This window comes from Theobroma cacao, chromosome 1, assembly GCF_000208745.1.
Source record: "Theobroma cacao cultivar B97-61/B2 chromosome 1, Criollo_cocoa_genome_V2, whole genome shotgun sequence".
In the NCBI taxonomy this organism is placed as follows: Eukaryota; Viridiplantae; Streptophyta; class Magnoliopsida; order Malvales; family Malvaceae; genus Theobroma; species Theobroma cacao.
The window spans coordinates 3,136,647-3,157,451 of NC_030850.1; the positions used below are offsets into that span (position 1 = coordinate 3,136,647).

Here is a 20,805-nt window from a genome sequence, read left to right on the forward strand (position 1 = left end):
TGTTGCCGGTGATTGGTGGCATGTGTGCATAGTATATGACGAAGGAAATGTATTTTTGACCTTCTCTTATCAGTTTGGTGCTACCAAATATATTAGGTCTTCAATGGAGTGAGCAGGATAAGCCCTGCATCAAGACCCTTGTTTTGTCTAATTATCGGTTTACGATTACAGGGTTCATTCCCCAGAAGAAGGCTGATGGATGTTTGCGGGGGATCTTAACCAGGATTTAGTCCATACCTTCCCCAGTTTTCTCCCACCCTAACAGAGCCTTCACAGTTCTCCCCAAAGCCCAAAAAATTAGTGTTTAAATACAAGTTAACTGTTTTATCAGAAAAAAAAAAGACATTTTTCTACATGGGTAAAAACGGTACATTAGCCTTCTAAACCATGTCAACCTGGTAAGATTCTAAATATTTTGTGCATGTTTGAATACCAGGCAGAAGCACTTCAATGAATCATGGAAATAATTTCTTTAACTTACCTATTTTTTCCTGATAAAGTAATCTTAGAAATCATCTCTTATGGTACAATTTAACTAGCTGGTGGTCTGGTAAAGATATGATCTTGGAAAATGCCTCTATATTTACATCTTGAAGTTCAAACATTGTAATAGAGATCTCTACTGTAAGAAAGCAGTGCCTATTTAATCTCAAATATGAAACATACGTACACCAAAGAACATCAAACTGGGAAATTATGCCTTGTGAACCGAATGATTTATCTGGCATCATTAATTCTCAATTGGGAGAAAACTCCACTTGCCGTTGGGACTGAGTCAGAGTCATCCTCCCTTGTTATGGACATATCATCTCCCCCGAGTTCTGCGCTCATGGAAGGAAAACGCTGGAGAATGGGAAATGGTAATATACTGGAAGCATTGGACGTGCTGTCCTCATGTGGCTCTCGTACAACTGCTGTTTGCTGAAGCTGTAAGGCATACTCCAAGTCCCATACAACGTCACCCATGGTAGGCCTATCATCGCCATCTTCTCGCAAACATTTCTCTGCTATCTCTGCAAATTTTCTTAATGAGTTGGGATTGATCTGAACTTTTATGGATGGATCCACAATCTGCTCAAGCAATCCCTTCTGCTTGCAAAACATTGCCCATTCAGCTAGGTTCACTTGCTCTCTTGGAAGCGTAGGATTGATAGCCGGCATTGCACATATCACCTCAAGAAGAACCACACCGAATGAATAAACATCAGTTTTTTCTGTCAGCTGTTGTGTCCTAAAGTACTCAGGATCAAGATAACCAAAAGTTCCCTTGACACCTGTGCTGACATGGCTTTGACCTGGAGGACCTGATTTTGAAAGGCCGAAGTCAGCTACTTTGGCTACAAGGTTCTCATCAAGCAAGATATTTGTGGACTTAACATCACGGTGAATGATGCCACCAGATGCACCTTTGTGGAGGTAATGAAGACCTCTTGCTGCACCAATGCAAATTTCAAGCCTTTGCTTCCATGACAAACAAGGTAGTTTTGAGTTATATAGATGATCCCTCAAAGTTCCTTTTTCCATGAATTCATAAACCAGTATCATCTCAAGCCCTTCATCACAATATCCGATCAAGGAAACAAGATGGCGATGGCGAATTTTTGATAAAACCATGATCTCCGTTTGGAATTCTGGCAGGCCTTGACCTGACCCTGGCTTGCTTCGTTTCACAGCCACTTTCATGCCATCTCTGAGAGTTCCTCGATACACATTGCCAAATCCACCCTTACCAATCAGCAACTTCTTATCAAAGTTGTTCGTTGCCAACTGAATCTCAACAAATGGTATCTTTAAACCCAGGTTCAAGTTAGGGACAGGGGAAGCAATGACGGTTCCCTCTGTGCTTAGCGTTGACAATTGAGGCATCTTCTCATTACTGTGAGTGCTTCCTCTATATGCATTTAATGGTGTCCAATTTGAAGTTTCAACAGCTTTTGGCTTCCTGCGTTTCAAAACCATAAACAGCAGACCACCCAAGATGCAGACAAGAACTAGACCTCCAATAGCTGAACCAACAATTATAAAGATAGGCTTCTGGTTGGACTCATTTGATATGGGAACCAAATCAGATTCCCCCATCAGTTCCATTATCTCAACCCCATTTAGGAAGGCTGTTTGATTCTGTGTCAAACTAGTATCAGGGCCTATGGAGATGTTCATGAGTCCCGAATCATCAGAATCAACCACAAAGTCAATGAAAAATGGAGTTGCCAATGACCTCACTTTTTCAAAAGGATTGATTTCCTGTACGAAGTTGCTATTTATGTAGAGAAAAAATTGCAAAACATTCTGTGATTGACTAACAATGTCACAGAAGTGAACCCGAATCAAGTGCTTAGCATTGCTAGTCACATCATAGGACCAGGTTATATTGAAGTTATTTGATGCCCTACTGGTATTTATATTCATCTCTTTGGCAGTCTTGTATACTAGATCTGGTGCAATAAATTCATTAACAGGATCTATATAATTAGGTCTACCTGCATAAAACTGGCTATTCTTTGCAGTGTCTGGATTATACAGATAATTATCATCAGGAAGCCATGTTCTGAATAAAGTGTCATTTTCTGGTGTAAGGGTTTGGCCTCCAACATTTATTCTGTGAATTGTCTTCAGAGCGCGAGAGAGTATACCCTTGTACTCATCACTACGATTTCCTTGACTAATCTGTGTAGCCTCATCATATATGAAATTTGGAGGGGCAGGAAAGACCTCTATGGCATTGACGAATGCAAAAGAAGATCCTTGAGGAACAAAGTAGATGAAGAATTTACCGATAGGAATGCTTAAGATGAATTCCTCTATTAGAGGAAAGCTGCTACTATTTTGGACTGTGAAATTATGCAAGAGTATAAAGCCAGAAGCTGAAACATCAAAAACAGCTGCTGGGAGACCCGATGAATTGAAGAAATGAAGGCGTACCAGATAAGTACCATCAGTATTGATTACAAACTCGTACGAAGACTGCTGCCAGAAAATTCTTGCGGTTTGATATAGAGATGGTGTTCCTGATGACTGACTGTTGTCTCTGACAGAGCTGTTCTTTTTGGTAAAGGAGACGGAATCAGAATTCAGGTCACCAACAAAGGTCCGAGAAGTGACGTTTATGTTGATTTTTGATCCACAATTGACGAAATACTTGTGTGGAAGAGTGTATGCTGAAGATGGCACCTGATACGATAAGAAAAGGACCAGATAAAGAAGAAGACTTAAAGGTTCATGGAGTTTATCCCAGTGAAATTTTTCCATTGATCCGCTGTATTTGCTTAAAATTTTCCCTCTTCAGTCGGGGCAATGCCATGCAGTGAATCAAATGAATTAGTTGAAGGGTTGGAGATGAGTTGACGTAGGGAACCTGGGTTGACTTGTGAACCAAAACATGCTCTGAGAAAATTCTAGGAAATTGCATTGGGAAATGTTTTAAACGCCCTCGTATGATATAGATTTTGTTTATGCAGTAAAGGATAGTCTTGGCTTTACGGGCATTTACTTAGTCAACAAACAGTGGGATACCTATGTAAGCTTCAAAGTAGCTGCCAACTTGTAAGAAATATCTAGGAAGTGTCCAAAATGATTAATTGTCTTCTTGCATTTTGATGTACACCACAGTTGCCACAGGCCCCACGGAAGACAATCATTGAGCACCATAAGTCATTGTTTTGAAGTAAAACAGCCCCACCACCCCCCCGCCCGGGATTTTGAGTTGTTATCTAACAGTTTAACAGAAGCCTAACATGCCTAACCCAGGGTATTTTATTATAACAGTTGTAATATTGTCAAGGTACCAGTTTTTTCCTTCTCTCTTGCTCTCACAGTATGCACACCTATTCTGTTTGTAAGTAGCTCTGACATTTCTCAATGGCTGTCGCTTTGAACTCCAGGGCACCTAATTTATGCATTCTCGTGCAAATCAGGAGACAGAGAAAGTTGAGGCTAGCTCCTTCATTTTAGAAATTGAATTTGGTCCAACGTTTCAGAAAAGAAGAAGAAGAAAAAGGCAGAATAAAGAGTAACTCATATGTGGCGTGGGAATGTAGCATTAATGCCAGGAAAGATAAAGTCCACTTTCAACAAAAAGCAAGGCATTATCACAACAGGTTGCACCAATGTGCCAACCACATAAGCATTGGTAGCAATGTAGAAATAGAATGTATCACTTTTCAGTTTCTAAATATAACTTGTAGTAAAATTCACCTCACGCATCCTCATAAAGCAATAGTTAGATGGTCGTATCAAGCAGACATGCAAGTGTTGCAAACAGTCAGATATAAGTACCTTTTTTGAGCTTGTTCAGCTCTATACACCCACCTCAGTGTAACATAGTCTGCTTTATAAACTTTTTTTTTTTTTTACGAAAATCCTGTTTTATAAACTTATAGAGTTTCAGATTCTCTGTCATTATTTTTACCTTGACCTTCCATTTCTGTAAAGGCATCGTTGGAGGAGCTATGTGCTAAAAACTAACCTATTTCACAACGCTGAGTCTTCAAAAGAGTGTTGAAGAATTAATCTTTTCTCTGGGAATGAAGCAGAAGAGGAATGGCGAGAACCAACGATGATTTGAAGATTGAAGACAACCTTTGAAGAAGACGGTGTAGTTTTGCTTATTTTACATTACCAAGGTGTATTGTTCAAAACGTGTGTTCTTGTGTCGTTTCACTCATGAGTCTGTTGTTTAGTGTCATGCGGCACCATGTTTTGCCGTTTTATGCTTTGTTTGTTATTGCCCTTTTACGCACTGAAGTGCTGTCAATGTAAGTCCTAACTCCTGAGCGCCATGTTTGTTGCTACTGTTGCAGAGCACAGAAAACAGTATCATCGTTCTCTGTGCTCAGCTGACTCATTTTAATTTTGTTTTGCGGAGGCTAAATCTATGGAGTCTTGCTTGTATCTAGGAGAGTATATAAGCTTTGTTTTCCTCTCTCTGTATTTCTCATCCTCTCTCTGTTCTTGTGTTCTTAGTTTTTTCCAGAAACAATATATTTCTTCTAAATTCTCTTAAAAAAGAGGAAAGAAAAGGAAAATGTTTCCAAAAGTGATCTCTATTATAATTTATAACCTACAAATCATCCTGGCAGTGAGTCCTTTTGCAACATCAAGATTTATGAAAAGCGGATAAAACAGAAAAATATACAAAAAAGAAAAAGGAAAAGGGAAGTTACAAAACGTAGTTTTACCTTTAAACCATTGGAAATTATCTGGCATCACCGATCCTCAATTTTGAGAATACTTCACTAGCAGTTACATCTGAAGCATCATCAAACACTACAGTTGCATCTTCTTCATCAACGGCTGGAAAGCTATGGGAAGGTAAACGTTGGATAGCAGGCATTGAAAACTCCAATGAAGCATTAGTTGTACTGTCTTCAAGTGGCTCTCTGTTCAATTGAGTTAGCTGAAGCTGCAGTGCATATTCTAAGTCCCACAACACATCACGCATACTAGGCCTTTCACTACCAGATGGCTTCAAACACTTCTCCGTTGTTTCAGCAAACTTCCTCAGTGAGTTAGGGTTAATTTTATCCACTAGCATTGGATCAACAATTTTCTCAAGTTGACCTTCCCTCATGCAAAGCATTCCCCATTCAGCTAAGTTCACTTCCTCCCTCCTATTTGAGGTGACAACTGCTGGCCTAGCGCAAAGTACTTCCAGGAGTACAACTCCAAAAGAGTAAACATCAGATTTATCTGTCAATTGCAGTGATATGAAGTACTCAGGGTCCAGATAGCCAAAGGTACCTTTTACATCAACACTGAGTTCTACATCGGGAAGGCCTGATTTTGAAAGACCAAAATCAGCAACTTTGGCCACAAACTGTTCATCAAGCAAGATGTTTGTTGACTTAACATCCCGGTGGATGATTCCTCCAGCTGAACCAGTGTGTAGGTAATTAAGGCCTTTCGCTGCACCAATGCAAATTTCAAGTCTTTGCTTCCAAGATAATTCGGATCGTGCACTGTATGAGTTCTCAAGATTGGCAGTTGAACAATAGAGATTGTCTCTAAGAGTGCCCTTTTCCATGAACTCATAAACCAATATCATTTCAGATCTTTCATCACAATATCCAATTAAGGAAACAAGGTGACGATGGCGAATTTGAGATAAGACCACAATCTCTGTTTGGAATTCCTGAAGGCCTTGGCCGTGTCCTGGTTCACTCCTTTTCACAGCAACTTTCATACCACGAAACATGCCTTCGTAGACTTTTCCAAATCCACCCTCTCCAATCAGCAAGTTGGAAGCAAAGTTCTTGGTTGATTGCTCAATTTCATAATAAGATATTCTCAGAGCAAGATTCAAATTGGAAGGGGATATATTGGCAGATTTTTCAGACATCCTGTTGTAAGAACTCCCTCTTCCACATAGAGGCATAGACAAGGGCCAACCTGAGGATTGTTCAGGTTTTGCTTTCCTGCATTTCAAACTCAGAAGCACTATCACTATCAAAACAATAACAAATGCCCCACCACCAACGGAGCCAACTATAGCGAAGAGACTATTCCATTTACTTTTAGGCTTCTCTGGCAACAAATCAAAATCTGATTTCTTCATTAACTCCATTATTTCCAGCCCATTCAGGAAGGCGTTTTGATTCTGAGAATCACGTCGAGGGCCAATACTTATGTTCATTATTCCAGATTCATCAGAATCAACCACAAAATCAATGTAAAATGGAGCTGCCAACTGGCCCATTTGATCATACGGACTGATCTTCTCTCTAAATTTTTTGTAGATATAGAGATTGAAAATAATAGCATCAAGAGATACACTAATAATGTCACAAAAGTGCACCCTAACAAAGTATAAAGAATTCTTACTCACATTAAAACTCCAAGTTATATTGAAAAAATTCAATTGCCTGCTATCATCTATATTCAATTCTTTTGCAGTCTTATAGACAAGGCTTGGGGCATCATATTCTGTGGCTCCTCCAAGTTGGAATTTAGGTGTATCAGCGAAAAATTCGCTGTTCCTAGCAGCTTCTGAATTAAACAAGAAACTATCATCTGGTATCCAGGTCCTCCACAGTGTATCATTTTCTGGTGTGAGGGTAAGCCCTCCAACATTAATCCTGTAGAGGGTTTGTAACACCTGAGACAGCAAACGGTCAAAAGAATTTCTACTTCCTGCAGGAGTAATGCGAGTGGCATTATCACGGATGAAACTTTCAGGGGCAAGAAAGACTTCAATGGCGTTGACAAAAGCTAGATGTGATCCTTCAGAAGGTATGAAGTTGATTCTAAAACTTCCTACATTGATGGTGATAAAAAATTCCTTGATGACAGGAGAACCACTACTATTCTTGACATTAAAATTCAATAATAACCAAAATCCAGAAGCTGAAACATTGAATCTAGCATTGGTTAGATTTGCAGGATATGAAAACACAAAGAAATGGAGACGTACAAAGTAGGTGCCGTTCTTTTTTATCACAAACTCGTAGAAAGAAGGCTGTCGGAAGATTCTTGCAGACCGATAGAGTAGAGATACGCCTGCTGAGGGGCTTGCATCCGTAAGAGGGCTGCTTCGTCCTACAAGGGAATGAAAGCCAGAATTCAGGTCACCAACAAAGTTCCGGTTTCCACTGCCTGTGAAGTTGGACCTTGATCCACAGTTGATGAAGTACTCCTCGGGAAGCGTGTAAGCCGATGAGAGAAGCAGAGGAGAAAAGAATTGTAGGGGTAGGAGAAAGATGAATAGTGGGAAAAGAATCTCCAGGTGGTGAAAGTTTTCCATAGGAGAAATGAGATGGTAGTAGCCAACTTTTTTGAAGGCCAGTGAAGGTTGTGGACACCTTAAAACAGAATAAAGGTGGTGACAATCAATCAAGCATAGCAAAATTAAATTAAAATAAGTTCTAAAATAATGTTAAAGATGGACGAGGTAGTTGTTGACTTGTATTTACGCGGGAAAAAATTGGAGATATAATGTGAAACACATGATTGACATAGTTCACTAACAGATGTCTGTTTCCATGTGATGCAGAATCCATTAAAGAATTTGCTGGGACACTTCCTTTTTTCATTACTTTTTGTTGTGGAAACTGTGAAGTGTTGCAATTTTCTTAAAGTAGACTCCGAAAAGATTAGAGAGACTGTTAAAAGAAATGAATTATTGGAGGGGGCAGTCTAAAAAGTAGGATTATCTTTTTCTGGGTTACTTTAATAAAGAAGCATCGTATAACTAATCCCTGGTGTGGAGAAAGGAACCGAAGTGATTGCGTTCACATACAATCTGATCCTTCCCAGCAAGTTGGTTAACTTATCAAGCCCCTCTCTGTTAATGGTGAGAAATTGACAAGTTTTTCTGAAAGAATTAATAAGAGAAGAAGTCACAATTCTAACAAACAGAGCTGTGATTTTGCATGTAACATTGGTGTTTTACGTATCATTTTGAGCGGTTGCAATTGATGATAATTAAAAATAAAATAAAACCAAAGTGCAATTCATCTGCCAATGACATCTTCTTTATGTGGAAAGCTTTAATAGGTTTGATCATTTGCTTTAGGGATTAGAAATGAGTTCATTGATTTAAACCAAGCTGTCTATCATGAAAAACCAGCAAACAACAAGCTGTTCCCCAGATGAACCAAAATCAATAGTAAATAGAAGGAAAATTCATCTGCAAGTCCCACAGCATTTTAACCGTATGCTAATCTGAAGCCAAAGATTCCGTAGTTCAGTTAACAATTAATTAGACGTCTGCTATATTAAGCCACCTTGATGCTACTAAAAAGATTAAAAATCTTGCTGTTCATTAGAAAGCCAGTTTACATAACCTGCGTCACAGATTTCTTAGTTGAATATTGCTTGAAGGTGATCTTCAGCTGCCAGAATATAGTTTCCTAGCATGGTTAAATCTCACTGATGTTGCTGAATTTGACATGTTATATGACGGATTGATTTTGAAGATCTCATGCTTTGCGAAAATTTTTGGGAGAGAAGGTGGGATGCAAAAGTCATGATATTCAACCGATGTGCCTCCAGGAATGCTCAACTGATATTCCTATGAGTTACTGGAAGTATACAAAAAAAAGGCCCAACACTAGTAAAATTCAATGCTCGCAATCATGTGCCTCCAGCTATTTAGCACCTTTGTGATCTGTAGCTACAGAGGGTCTTATGAAAACACTTGCAAGGAGCAACTGTAAGGAAACTGTGAAGAAAAGATGAAATTGTAACAGAGCAGATGCAATCATGCATTGCTCTGGTCAGGAGAAGAGAAAAAACTAAAACAAAGAGGAATATGTTAAAGGTTCACACGTTTCATTCATCTACGACCAAAATATTTACACAAGTTATACAAGATTAATACCGGTTAACATAAGAGACAAGTGTTATAAAGCTAAGCATGCACAAATGCACCTCATAAACACTGGTGTACAACACTTAACAACCAGTACAATGAAGCAAAATACATAATAGACAAAATGATAAAGTCAATGCGAGCTTTAACTCTAACAGCAACAAGTAAGAAAACTGATTCTAACTGGAAACAATCATACGTATTTCCCATTTACTTCAGAAGATCTTAGATTATTATGTTACAAGCACTTCATACATGGTACATCATCCATCAATTAGCAGAAAAGGAACCTGGTTGTTTTGAGTCAATCCTCATTCCAGCTCTAGTTGATTTGCTGGAGTTCATCTAACATCCCGGTGAGGTTGGTAGCAGCTTTTAAAAGTTTCACATGATATGAGTGATCTCACTACCCTGGTCAAGCGCTTATATTAGTTAGCCATGCTATTAGTTGAAAATTGACAGAATGAAATTTCTTTGCTGAAGAAAAATCCTAGGAACAAAAGAGTAAAGATAACAACATTTATTCTTCAACATGGTTGAGAATCTGACCTACACAAGATTACCAATTTTTAAGATCCTACAAGATGTGTTACAGCTAATTGATATTACGAAGAGGAATATGCTTCTCTTCACACTTTGGGGTTGGGGGAAGGGGGAAGACGTTTAAGTTTCTCCACTCTCACACGATTTGGTAATCAAAATAATAAAAGGCTAATGTATCGTGGCAGCCGCACCTACAGGGAGAGTACTTTTTAAGTTTGTTGCCATGATGGAGAATTAGATTACTTTTTATGCTGGTTTCCAAGTTTATGTTTACTTCTTAGTCTTGTATGTGGATTTAGCATTGCCAACTCCCTATGGACATTACTAGTCACTGTCTTTGCTAGCCAGTTGCTGGCATCTACACTGTTTTGTACTCTCTCTGCTTCGTGCAGCTTATTAATGAAAATCTACTTTTGGCTGAGCAAATAATAATAATAGAAGGCTAACAGATATCAGAAACTGCTGAGATATTGATAAACATGTTTGGTACCTTGTACTAATGGGATTATCTAGCACCAGCGAACTTCAACTGAGAGAACACTTCACTAGCTGATGTATCTGAACCATGGTTACCGACTATGGACTGTTCATTTTCCTCAATTAGGAAGCTACAAGTTGGTACATCCAGAAGCACAGGCGGTCCAAACTGCAATGAAGAATTTGTTATGCTTTCATCAGGTTGTTCTCTACTTATTCCAGTATGTAGGCTCAATGCATATTCCAAGTCCCATAACACCTCGTGCATAGTAGGCCTCTTAGTACCCTTTGCCTCCAAACACTTCTCAGCTAATTCACCAAATTTTCTCAATGAATCAGGGTTTATTTTATCCACTAGGACAGGATCAATAATTTTTTCAAGCTGCCCTTTCTTTAGCCAAAGCAAACCCCAATCTGCTAGGTTCACCTCCTCCTTCTGAGGTGAGTTGATAATCGCTGGTCTAGCACAGAGAACTTCTAAAAGTACCACTCCGAAAGAGTACACATCAGATTTCTCTGTCAACTCAGAAGACACAAAATATTCTGGATCCAAATAACCAAAGCTACCTTTTACATCTGTATGATTCAGGGTTAGATCAGAATGACCTGATTTTGAAATACCAAAATCAGATACTTTAGCTGTGTAATTTTCATCAAGCAAGATGTTTGTTGACTTAACATCCCGGTGAATAATTTTCACTGCTGAACCAGTGTGCAGGTAATGGAGGGCTGCTGCTGTGCCAATGCAGATCTCAAGTCTTTCCGTCCATGACAATCCATTTTGTTTAGAACAGCCATTTGTGTCATATAGATTATCTCTAAGAGTCCCCTTTTCCATGAATTCATAAACCAATATCATCTCGGACCTTTCATCACAGTATCCAATCAAGGAAACAAGGTTACGATGGCGAGTTCGAGAAAGTACCATTATCTCTGTTTGGAATTCCGCAAGACCCTGCTTGTGTCCTGGTGCCCTTCGTTTAACAGCTACCTTCTCAGCACGAAGTGTTCCACAATATACTTTTCCAAATCCACCCTCACCAATGAAAAATGTTGAATCAAAATCTTGTGTTGCTTGCTGTATTTCAGCAAAGGGTATCCTTAATTCAAGGCATAGACTAAGACCAGCAGTTCTAGCAGTTGACATTTCATTTACACTCCACCCTCCAAGAAGAGCCAAAGAAGATGGCAAACGTTGAATTTTACCTGGATCTCCTTTCAAGCAAACCAGACAAACTAGCACAATCACTATTATAATGAATGCAAATGCCAGACCAAGTGAACCGGCAATAATGACCAAGATTTTCTTCTTTCGCTTGGGTGGCACAAAAGATGAATATGAATTTTCCATTAGCTGCATTATCTCGAGGCCATTCAGAAAGGCAGTTTGGTCTGTATTAGAATATGGGCCAACACTTACGTCAATATTTCCAGATTTTCCAGAATCAACAACAAAATCAGCATAAAAGGGAGCTGCCAGCCGTTTAACTATCTCCAATGGACTGATCAACTGACAAAATATTCCATTGATACAGAGATTTAGCCCAGGATAATGAAGTGAGGGGCTAATCAAATCACAGAAATGAGCTCGAACAAAGTGCCTAGCATGCTCATTGACTTTAAAACGCCAAGTAATATTTGAAAAATTTGTCTGCCCGCTTGTCAATTTTTTGGCAGTCCTATAGACATCCTCTGGGGCGATAAACTTAGTTGAACCGTTAGCTCCTTGCTCATATTCTAATTTAACATACTGCCTATGCCAGTTTTCCGCAGACCCTGGAAAGACCAAAAACTGATCATCTGGTATCCAATATCTCATAAGTGTATCAGTCTTTGCTGTGATGTTGGAACCTCCAACATTGATTCTATAAATTTTTTGCAAAACATTAGAAAGTAAACCGTGATAATTGCCTTTAATCCCTAAGAAATTTATGCGTGTAGCATTATCAGGAATGAAGCCAGTAGGGGCAAGAAAGACTTCAATGGCATTAACAAAAGCCAAACGTGATATTTGAGAAGGTATGAAGTAAATCTCAAATTTACCAGCTCCAACTGTAAGAAGGAATTCCTTAATCACAGTTGATTCATTACTATTTTTCATGGTAAAATTCGACAACAGTAAAAGCCATGGACCGGAGGCAGTAGGTTGAGCTGAGACATCAAACACAGCATCTGCTAAGCTTACAGAAGATGTGAAAGCACAGAAATGAAGGCGTACCAGGTACGTGCCTTTTTGGCTGATTTTAAACTTATAAGGGTAAGGGCGTCCGAATATTCTTGCTGTTTGATATAGCATCGGTGTATCAGCTGAAGGTTTAGTGTCTTTGACAGGTTTGCTTCCTTTTCCAGAGAAGGGACCAGAATTTTGGTCTTGAGTGAAGTTCCTGATTCCAAAGGTGGCATTAGACTTTGATCCACAGTTAATGAAGTGCTCATTAGGAAGAGTGTAAGTATCATCAACAGCTTCAGCTGGTGAGAAAAGAAAGAGTAAACAGAATGGGAGTAGTGGGAGAAGTAAGAACAGAACCGAGAAAGAGTGAAGCATTTCCACAGAAACAGGGGGTTGCTGCTTTTTCTGTGAGGGAAAGTGTAAGAGAATCCTGGCTGGATGAATTAAAATTAAGTGATAAACATGCATTACCACTGTAAAGAAAGACCAGACCTTTCTTCTCCTTTATAAATAAAAAAAGACTTCTGGGTTGACGTCGAATCTCCTTTTGTTAAGAGACATAAAATTATATAACTACCCTGGAAAAGCTTAGAGTCAAGGATAATGTTGGTTTAGCCCCAACCCCCTCCATTTCTTTAACTTTAATCCTTGGTGAAATAGACCCCATCCCAGATATTTTAGTTGTTTGGAAACAAGGCAATGAGATTAGGGATTGTAAAACCAGTTTCCTAAAAGTTACTTTTTTCATAAAAATCAAAATGAGAATAAAGGTTGTTTATTCTTCTGCAATTTCTCTCTCTCGTTCCTGAAATCGGTGCAAAAGAAATTATTAAAAAATTATAAAAGTGAATGATGGACTATGTGAATAAAGATTGTTCAGTGGAAGTTGTCTATCTTTAAACATACATGATGCTTATAGAAGCAAAAGGACTTCTTTTGCTTAAATTTTGTCCATCAAAGGAAATCAGATAATACAACAAATTAAAGTTAAGAAAAAAAAGAAAAAAGGACAGCTTCTTGCAGCTCTGTTCCATGGTTGATGCCACCGGGATGCCCCGGAACTCAGACCACATAAAGTGACTCGATTCATTTATGGCTGCATTGATATAAATGTGTGTTAGCCCAACGAAAGCATTTATAGTTATTCCATCTCTGCATAGGTGAGTGAAGTTCTAATTCAATGAATCTTTATTGATAATTCAATAAATTTCTTTGAGATTTAAAAATCAAAGCTTTCACTCTCTATTATGATTTTTATTTTCGATTCTGACTTATGTCGTAGTGGTTAAGTATGACTCTAGCATATTACAAGAAATCACTAAAATCGGTAATATTTACGAAATTATGTTAATTATATTATATGAAGTGGAATTATATTTACTTTTGTTATTTGAAAATATAATTTTGGAGAAAATATGTTTATGAATGATATTACCTAAATTTTGTTTTGATATCTTTATGATTATTGATAATTTTGACCTAAATGTTGTGAAGTATGTTGTTAGTTACTTGCTGAATGGTTATACTTATTACTTTTATTTACAAATTTCAGTATTTTTGCATCATTGGAGAACTAGATTTGTTTGGCAAGATTTTGATTAACAAGATTAGCATATGCCTATTTATTTTTTATAAGCTTTGATGTGAGTATTCGGTTTTAGTTTGTAAAGAAATGTTAACAAAACAGAACGCTAACTAAATGAAAATTTTGTATTATATTTGGAGACTTAAAATTTTGGAAATTGTAAAGATGCTTTTAGAATTATTATAAGAGAGATTCAAATTCTATTCTTTCAAGCAAGAGAATTATGCACCAATTCATAAGTCAAATATTCAAGTGCTACATTTGGTTTAGTATGATATCTGTTGCCTTACATGCTTATGGGATTTGTCTTATGAATATGTGATGTCGTTTTACCCTAAATTTTTAGATTTGAAGTGTGACAATTTAGGTATTAGAACTTAAGCTAATGATTCTGTGTATTTTAAGTTTTTATTTTAATTGATACTTAGATAATGGCTTTGGAAATTAGTGATGAAAAAAAATAATTTATTTTGACAAATAATAACGTTATATTTATAAATTGAAATGATTTTGGTATAAATTTTGATAAAATAGATATATCAAACTCAAGTTATTGTAAAGAATGGTTTTGATTTTTGAAAATTTTATGAAATTAAAGTTAAATTTTTTATCTATCAAGATTTTTAGAATACTTTTATGGATGTTAAGCGAATTTTTTATAATGATTTAAATTACATCAAACTTGACGGGAGAAGATCTTTTAAATCCAACCCCTCCACTTCATTGACTTAATTCCCGGGTGAAATAGAGCCCATCCCAGATATTTTAATTGTTTGGAAATAAGGGAACGAGATTCGGGATTGTAAAATCAGTTTCCCAAAGTTACTTTTTCCATAAAAATCAAAGTAAGAATAAAGATTGTTTATTCCTCTGCAATTTCTCTCTCTCATTACTTTCTCGTTTCTGAAATCTGTGCGTAAGAGATTATTAAGAAATTATAAAAGTGAATGATGGCTATGTGAATAAAAGATTGTTCAGTGGAAGTTGTCTATCTTTAAACATACATGATGCTTATAGAAGCAAAAGGACTTCTTTTGCTTAAATTTTGTCCATTGAAGGAAATCAGATAATACAACAAATTAAGGTTAAGAAAGAAAAAGAAAAAAAGGACAGCTTCTTGCAGCTCTGTTCCATGGTTGATGCCACCGGGATGCTCCATAACTCAGACCACATAAAGTGACTTGTTTTATTTTATGGCTGCATTGATATAAATGTGTGTTAACCCAAAGAAAGCATTTATAGTTATTCCATCTCTGTACAGGTGAATGAAGTTCTAATTCAAGGAATCTTTGATAATTCAACAAATTTCCTTGAGATTCAAAAATCAAAGCTTTCACTCTCTATTCTGAGTTTATTTGAAACTACTGAATTATAATGAGGTCAGAGCTACTTAACACAGGTTTTCATACAACAAAAGAAGCATTAAACATCAATATAGTGACAAGAGTTGCAACTGAAAAGACAAATTACCAGCCTGTTGAGACTATCTGCCACCATCAATCCTCAGCTGGGAGAAAACTCCACTTGCTGTTGTGTCAGAACCATCATCCCTCACCATAGGCACATCATCTTTCTCAATTGGCAAGTTATTTGAAGGCAAACGCTGAAATGGACGTGAGGACATGTTCAGAGAAGCATCTATTGTGCTGTCCTCGTGTGGCTCTCTCCGCACTGCAGTTTGCTCTAGTTGCAATGTGTATTCCAAGTCCCAGCAGATATCAAGCATTGTAGGCCTGTCGACTCCATTTGGCTTCAGACACTTCTCAACCATTTCACTGAACTTTCTCAATGAATTAGGATTAATCTGGCCAGCCACTGAGGGATCGATAATCTTTTCAAGTTCCCCTTTCTTTAACCAAAACAGTCCCCATTCAGCTAAATTTATCTCCTCCTTCCTATTTGAGCTAATTATAGCTGGTCTAGCACAAAGCACTTCAAGGAGTACCACGCCAAAAGAATAAACATCAGATTTTTCTGTAAACTGAAGGCATCTAAAATACTCAGGATCAAGATAACCGAAGCTTCCTTTTATTCCTGTGCTGAACTCATCTGGACCAGGGAGACCTGATTTGGAAAGGCCAAAATCTGCAACTTTTGCCACATATTGTTCATCAAGCAAGATGTTTGTGGACTTAACATCACGGTGAATGATTCCTCCTTGTGAACCGGTGTGGAGGTAATGAAGACCCTTTGCTGCACCCATACAAATTTCAAGTCTTTGCTTCCAAGTCAATAAAGATAATGCAGATGATCTCTCTGGATTCCCACTCAAGTTGTAAAGATGATCTCTTAGAGTCCCCTTCTCCATGAACTCATAAACCAGTACCATCTCAGACCCTTCATCACAATAGCCAATCAGAGAAACAAGATGGCGATGTCGAATCTTGGATAGAACCATGACCTCAGTTTGGAATTCTGGAAGGCCCTGGCCATGTTTTGACTCGCTTCTTTTGACTGCCACTTTGAGACCATTCCGAAGAGTTCCTTTATAAACTTTACCGAAGCCTCCCTCTCCAACCAGCAATTTAGCCTCAAAGTTACTGGTTGCCTCTATTATTTCAGCAAAAGGCATCTTTAGTTTGAGGTTTAAGTTCGGAACAGGAGGGGGATTGACAGATTTGGTGCTTATTCCAACGTAAAGGCTCGCTCCTCCAAAAGGAAGGGTACCATATGAAGCCATGGTTTCAAAAGGCTTTCTTTTTATGCGTTTCTTACACAACAAGAATACCACTATCAAACTACAGATAACAAAAACCCCAACAACTGAACCAGTTATGATAAACAGTACAGGCTTCTTTTTTGGCTCACTTCCCCCTAGTTCCAAGCCTGGTTCTGTGATGAACTCCATTATTTCGAGCCCGTTCAGGTAGGCAATTTTTTCTAAGGATCCGTCCAAAGTGACAACACTGATACTAATAAAGTCAGAATCACCTGAGTCAACCACAAAATCATAGTAGAATGGAACTGCTGTCTGAACAGTATACTCGTAAGGATTGATATTTTGACTGAACCTACCGTATATAAAGAGATTGAAATTGAAAACGTTAGGTGATGGACTAATAATGTCACAGAAATGGACCCGAACAAGATGCCGAGCATTCTTGCTGACGTTGAAATGCCAAGTAATGTTGGCAGAATTTGATGTCTGGTTATTAGTTAGGTCCACTTCTTTGCAAGTTTTGTAGACAAGATCGGGGACAAAGTTTTGGAAGGCTCCTATATTATCATCATAGTTTAGTCTACCAGAAAAATAGCTACAATTTTTTGCCAAATTTCCAACAAATATATAGTCATCATCAGCAACCCATTCTGATGCTATTGCGGTTGGGTCGTTAAGGGGTCGACCCCCAACATTAACTCTCTGAACTGTTCTAAGCACCTGAGAGGGCAAACCTAGGTAATTACCCGGACTTCCTGCCGTAGTCACAAGAGTTCGGTCATCCACAAGATCTGGAATAAGAAAAACTTCTATAGCATTCACAAAAGCAAAAGATGTTTGTTGTGCCGGGATGAAGTGAATTCTAAAGCTGGTTGAATTGATAGGCACCCAGAAATCCTTAATCACAGGGAAAGAACTATTTCTGACACTGAAATTCGATACTAGAGACTTACGGGAAGCTGAAACATTGAATAAAGCATCCACCAGATTAACCTGGCCTGACATGAAAGGAAAGAAATGAAGGCGTACCACGTGTAGGCCTGTCTTAGTGATGTTGAGATTATAAGAAAATGGGCTTGTATGAAACCTTGCTGTTTGGTAGAGAGATAAGCCGACTGACTGGCTGGTATCTTCGACAGGTTTGCCTTTTTCAACGCGGAAGGAGTTGGGATTCTTGTCACCAACGAAGTTCCTGCTGCCTAGTTTCACAGAAGAAGACGACCCGCAGTTTATGAAGTATTTATCTGGAAAAACGTAAGGTTCTGAGAGAATCAGATCAGGATAGAATTGGAGAAGAAACGAAGGCAAGAGAACGTTAAGGAAGAGCAGTTTTTCCATTGGAACGGCCTTCCTCTTTTTCCTGTTTTTTTCCCTTGTCTAGTGGAAGTAATTAAGTATATATCTCAGCACTAAGGAGTAAGGACCAGTTTTAATGAATGATAATAATGAGCAAGGAAGGTGCAGATGGAAAGGGAAGACTTTGGTTGACCTGATAATCAAGTGTGGATGTATTCTGCTTGAGAAAAATAATTGAGCTCCTCTGATGTTGCCAAGCAGAATAGTTTCTAAAAGGCAATATCTATTTCTTGGCATGTCAATTCTGATCACGGCATTTACTCCTATTTGTTTCCCCTTTTGTCCCAGAACCAACGTTTCTGACTTTTCTTAGTTCAGCGACAGTTACTTGGTTAACCATGAACTTCTTTGATAATCATGTGTTAGAAATTATGTGCAAACAAGTAAAAATGAGTCAGTCAAGTCAAAGATGCATCTGTCTTAAAAGTTCAAGCAGGGGACTCTATGCTAGACTCTGGGCTGATGCAGAAGAGCCCAAAAGCAGCAGCCCAGAACTTATTATCCTTCTAGAAAGTAGACAAACCCAAAAAAATACAAAGGCAAGTTGTGCGGTTTGAACAACGCCGGAGAGCTCCAAATCCGGTCCTCAAGCCTCGCCGTCGCCTCCGCCATCAGGTGGTGGGTGGAGAAAATTTAGAGACAGTAGGAGAGAGGCAGGAATGGGAAGAGAGAGGAAACAAGAAGGAGGAAGAGAAGAAGAAATATTTATAAGGCTTTGGTTGTAATTTTTTAAAAGAGTTAGGGCATTTTAATCTTAAAAATTTTATATGCTATTCTATCAGCGATTCCCCATCCTTAGGAATAAAAAACGGAAGCAATAAGAGGAAAAATGGCTGTAGATAGGAAGCTGCAGACGGAAAGGAAAGAATCTGGTTGATCCGATATTCAAAATGAACGGAAGTAAGCTATAAGTCTTCAAAGAAGGTGAAATGGTTATGGAAACTTTGAAATCATTTTAAATTTATTTTTGTCGAATACACAACTTATTTTGATAAAAACACCATAATTTTGAATTATTTGAATTTTAGTGAATTTTCTTACAAATAAATATTTTTGACAAATTCAAAGTAGCTAATGGTTATGAAATTTTGAAATTTCAAAATTTTTGAAAATTTATTTTTAGTTATTTTAAAAAAATATTTTTGACGAATATACAATCTATTTTGATAGAAACTTCATAAATATTTAAATTTTAATGAAGTCTTGTATGATAAAATATTTTTCATAAATTATCTTTGAATTGATACATTTAGAAAATTTTGTTAAAAATCTTCAAAAACTAAATTTTAATTTAGTAGTTGGAGTATTTTCATCAAATCTCATATTTGTTACAAAATTTGTATCTCACTCTATAATGTTATAATTTTTGAATATTTTTATGTTTTGTAAACTATCAAAAAAATCATTTTAATTTTAGAAAATATATCAAAATTAATTTCGATTAATGAAAGAGGTTGCTATATCCTATATGTCTTAGAATCATTAGCTGGGATTCGTAGTTTGTTTTGATAATTTGATAGTGTTGGTTTTTAATTTTGAATATTTCGGATTAATAAGCTTGAAGAGAATTTTAATGCTTTAGTCTTTGATTTTTTATTTTAACAAATCAAATAAGTGATTTGATATCCATCGCTGTTTTCACTTTTGAAAAATTAACCTTAACGTGAAATTGAATATAGTGGCTTTTGTGATATTTTTCTGTACAACCACCGACTGTCTTTCATATGCTTTTGACCCATGTCACTTGAGTTAATTATGATTTTGGTTTCAATTTTGACTTATGTCATAGTGGTTAAGTATGACCCTAGCATATTACAAGAAATTACTAAAATTGATAATATTTGCAAAATTATGTAAATTATGAAGTGGAATTATATTTACTTTTGTTATTTGAAAATATAATTTTGGAGAAAATATGTTTATGAATGATATTAACCAAATTTTGTTTTGATATTTTTATGATTATTGATAATTTTGGCCTAAATGTTGTGAAGCATGTTGTTGGTTACTTGCTGAGTGATTGTACTCATTACTTTTATTTACAGATTTCAGTATTTTTCCATCATTGGAGAACTAGATTTGTTTGGCAAGATTTTGATTAATAAGATTAACATATGCCTATTTATTTTGTATAAGCTTCGATGTGAGTATTCGGTTTTAGTTTGTAAAGAAATGTTAACTAAACGGAATGCTAACAAAATGAAAATTTTGTATTATATTGGAGACTTAAAATTTTGTAAATTGTAAAGATACTTTTAGAAATATTATAAAAGGAATTCAAACCCTATTCTTTCAAGTAAGAGAATTATATACCAACTAATAAGTTAAAAACTCAGGTGTTACATTTGGTTTAGTATGATATCTATTGTCTTGCTTGCTTATGGGATTTGTCTTATGAATATGTGACGTTGTTATACTCTAAAATTTTAGGTTTGAAGTGTGACAATTTAGGTATTAGAACTTAAGCTAATGATTCTGTGTATTTCAAGTTTTTATTTTAATTGATACTTAATTAATGGCTTTGGAAATTAGTGATGAAAAAAAATAGTTTATTTCGACAAATAATAATGTTATATTTATAAATTGAAATGATTTTGGTATAAATTTTGATAAATTAAATATATTAAACTCAAGTTATTGTAAAGAATGATTTTGATCTTTGAAAATTTTATGAAATTAAAGGTAAATTTTTTATTTATCGAGATTTT

General features: G+C 36.8%; 4 protein-coding genes across 5 annotated transcripts; all 4 read right to left on the bottom strand.

Moving 5' to 3' along the window:
- Positions 465–3,418, bottom strand: LOC18611208 (probable receptor-like protein kinase At2g23200). Its single transcript, XM_007047343.2, has one exon. It carries the CDS (start codon positions 3,247–3,249, stop codon positions 718–720), a length of 2,532 nt encoding a protein of 843 aa, XP_007047405.2. The 5' UTR covers positions 3,250–3,418; the 3' UTR covers positions 465–717.
- Positions 5,033–7,804, bottom strand: LOC18611209 (probable receptor-like protein kinase At5g24010). The gene has a single exon (XM_007047344.2). The coding sequence runs from the start codon at positions 7,736–7,738 to the stop codon at positions 5,195–5,197; it is 2,544 nt and encodes an 847-aa protein (XP_007047406.2). The 5' UTR covers positions 7,739–7,804; the 3' UTR covers positions 5,033–5,194.
- Positions 9,247–12,975, bottom strand: LOC18611211 (probable receptor-like protein kinase At5g24010). Its single transcript, XM_018115068.1, has 2 exons — positions 10,341–12,975; positions 9,247–9,718 (listed from the first exon to the last, which is right to left on the bottom strand). Exon 1 carries the CDS (start codon positions 12,963–12,965, stop codon positions 10,356–10,358), a length of 2,610 nt encoding a protein of 869 aa, XP_017970557.1. The 5' UTR covers positions 12,966–12,975; the 3' UTR covers positions 9,247–9,718; positions 10,341–10,355.
- On the bottom strand, positions 13,344–18,241 carry LOC18611212 (probable receptor-like protein kinase At5g24010). Of its 2 annotated transcripts, none has more exons than XM_018114206.1 (2): positions 15,553–18,241; positions 13,344–13,593 (listed from the first exon to the last, which is right to left on the bottom strand). In XM_018114206.1, exon 1 carries the CDS (start codon positions 18,077–18,079, stop codon positions 15,566–15,568), a length of 2,514 nt encoding a protein of 837 aa, XP_017969695.1. In that variant the 5' UTR covers positions 18,080–18,241; the 3' UTR covers positions 13,344–13,593; positions 15,553–15,565. The 2 variants fall into 2 exon arrangements, with proteins under 2 accessions (XP_017969695.1, XP_017969694.1); XM_018114205.1 differs by lacking the exon at positions 13,344–13,593 and adding an exon at positions 15,038–15,279.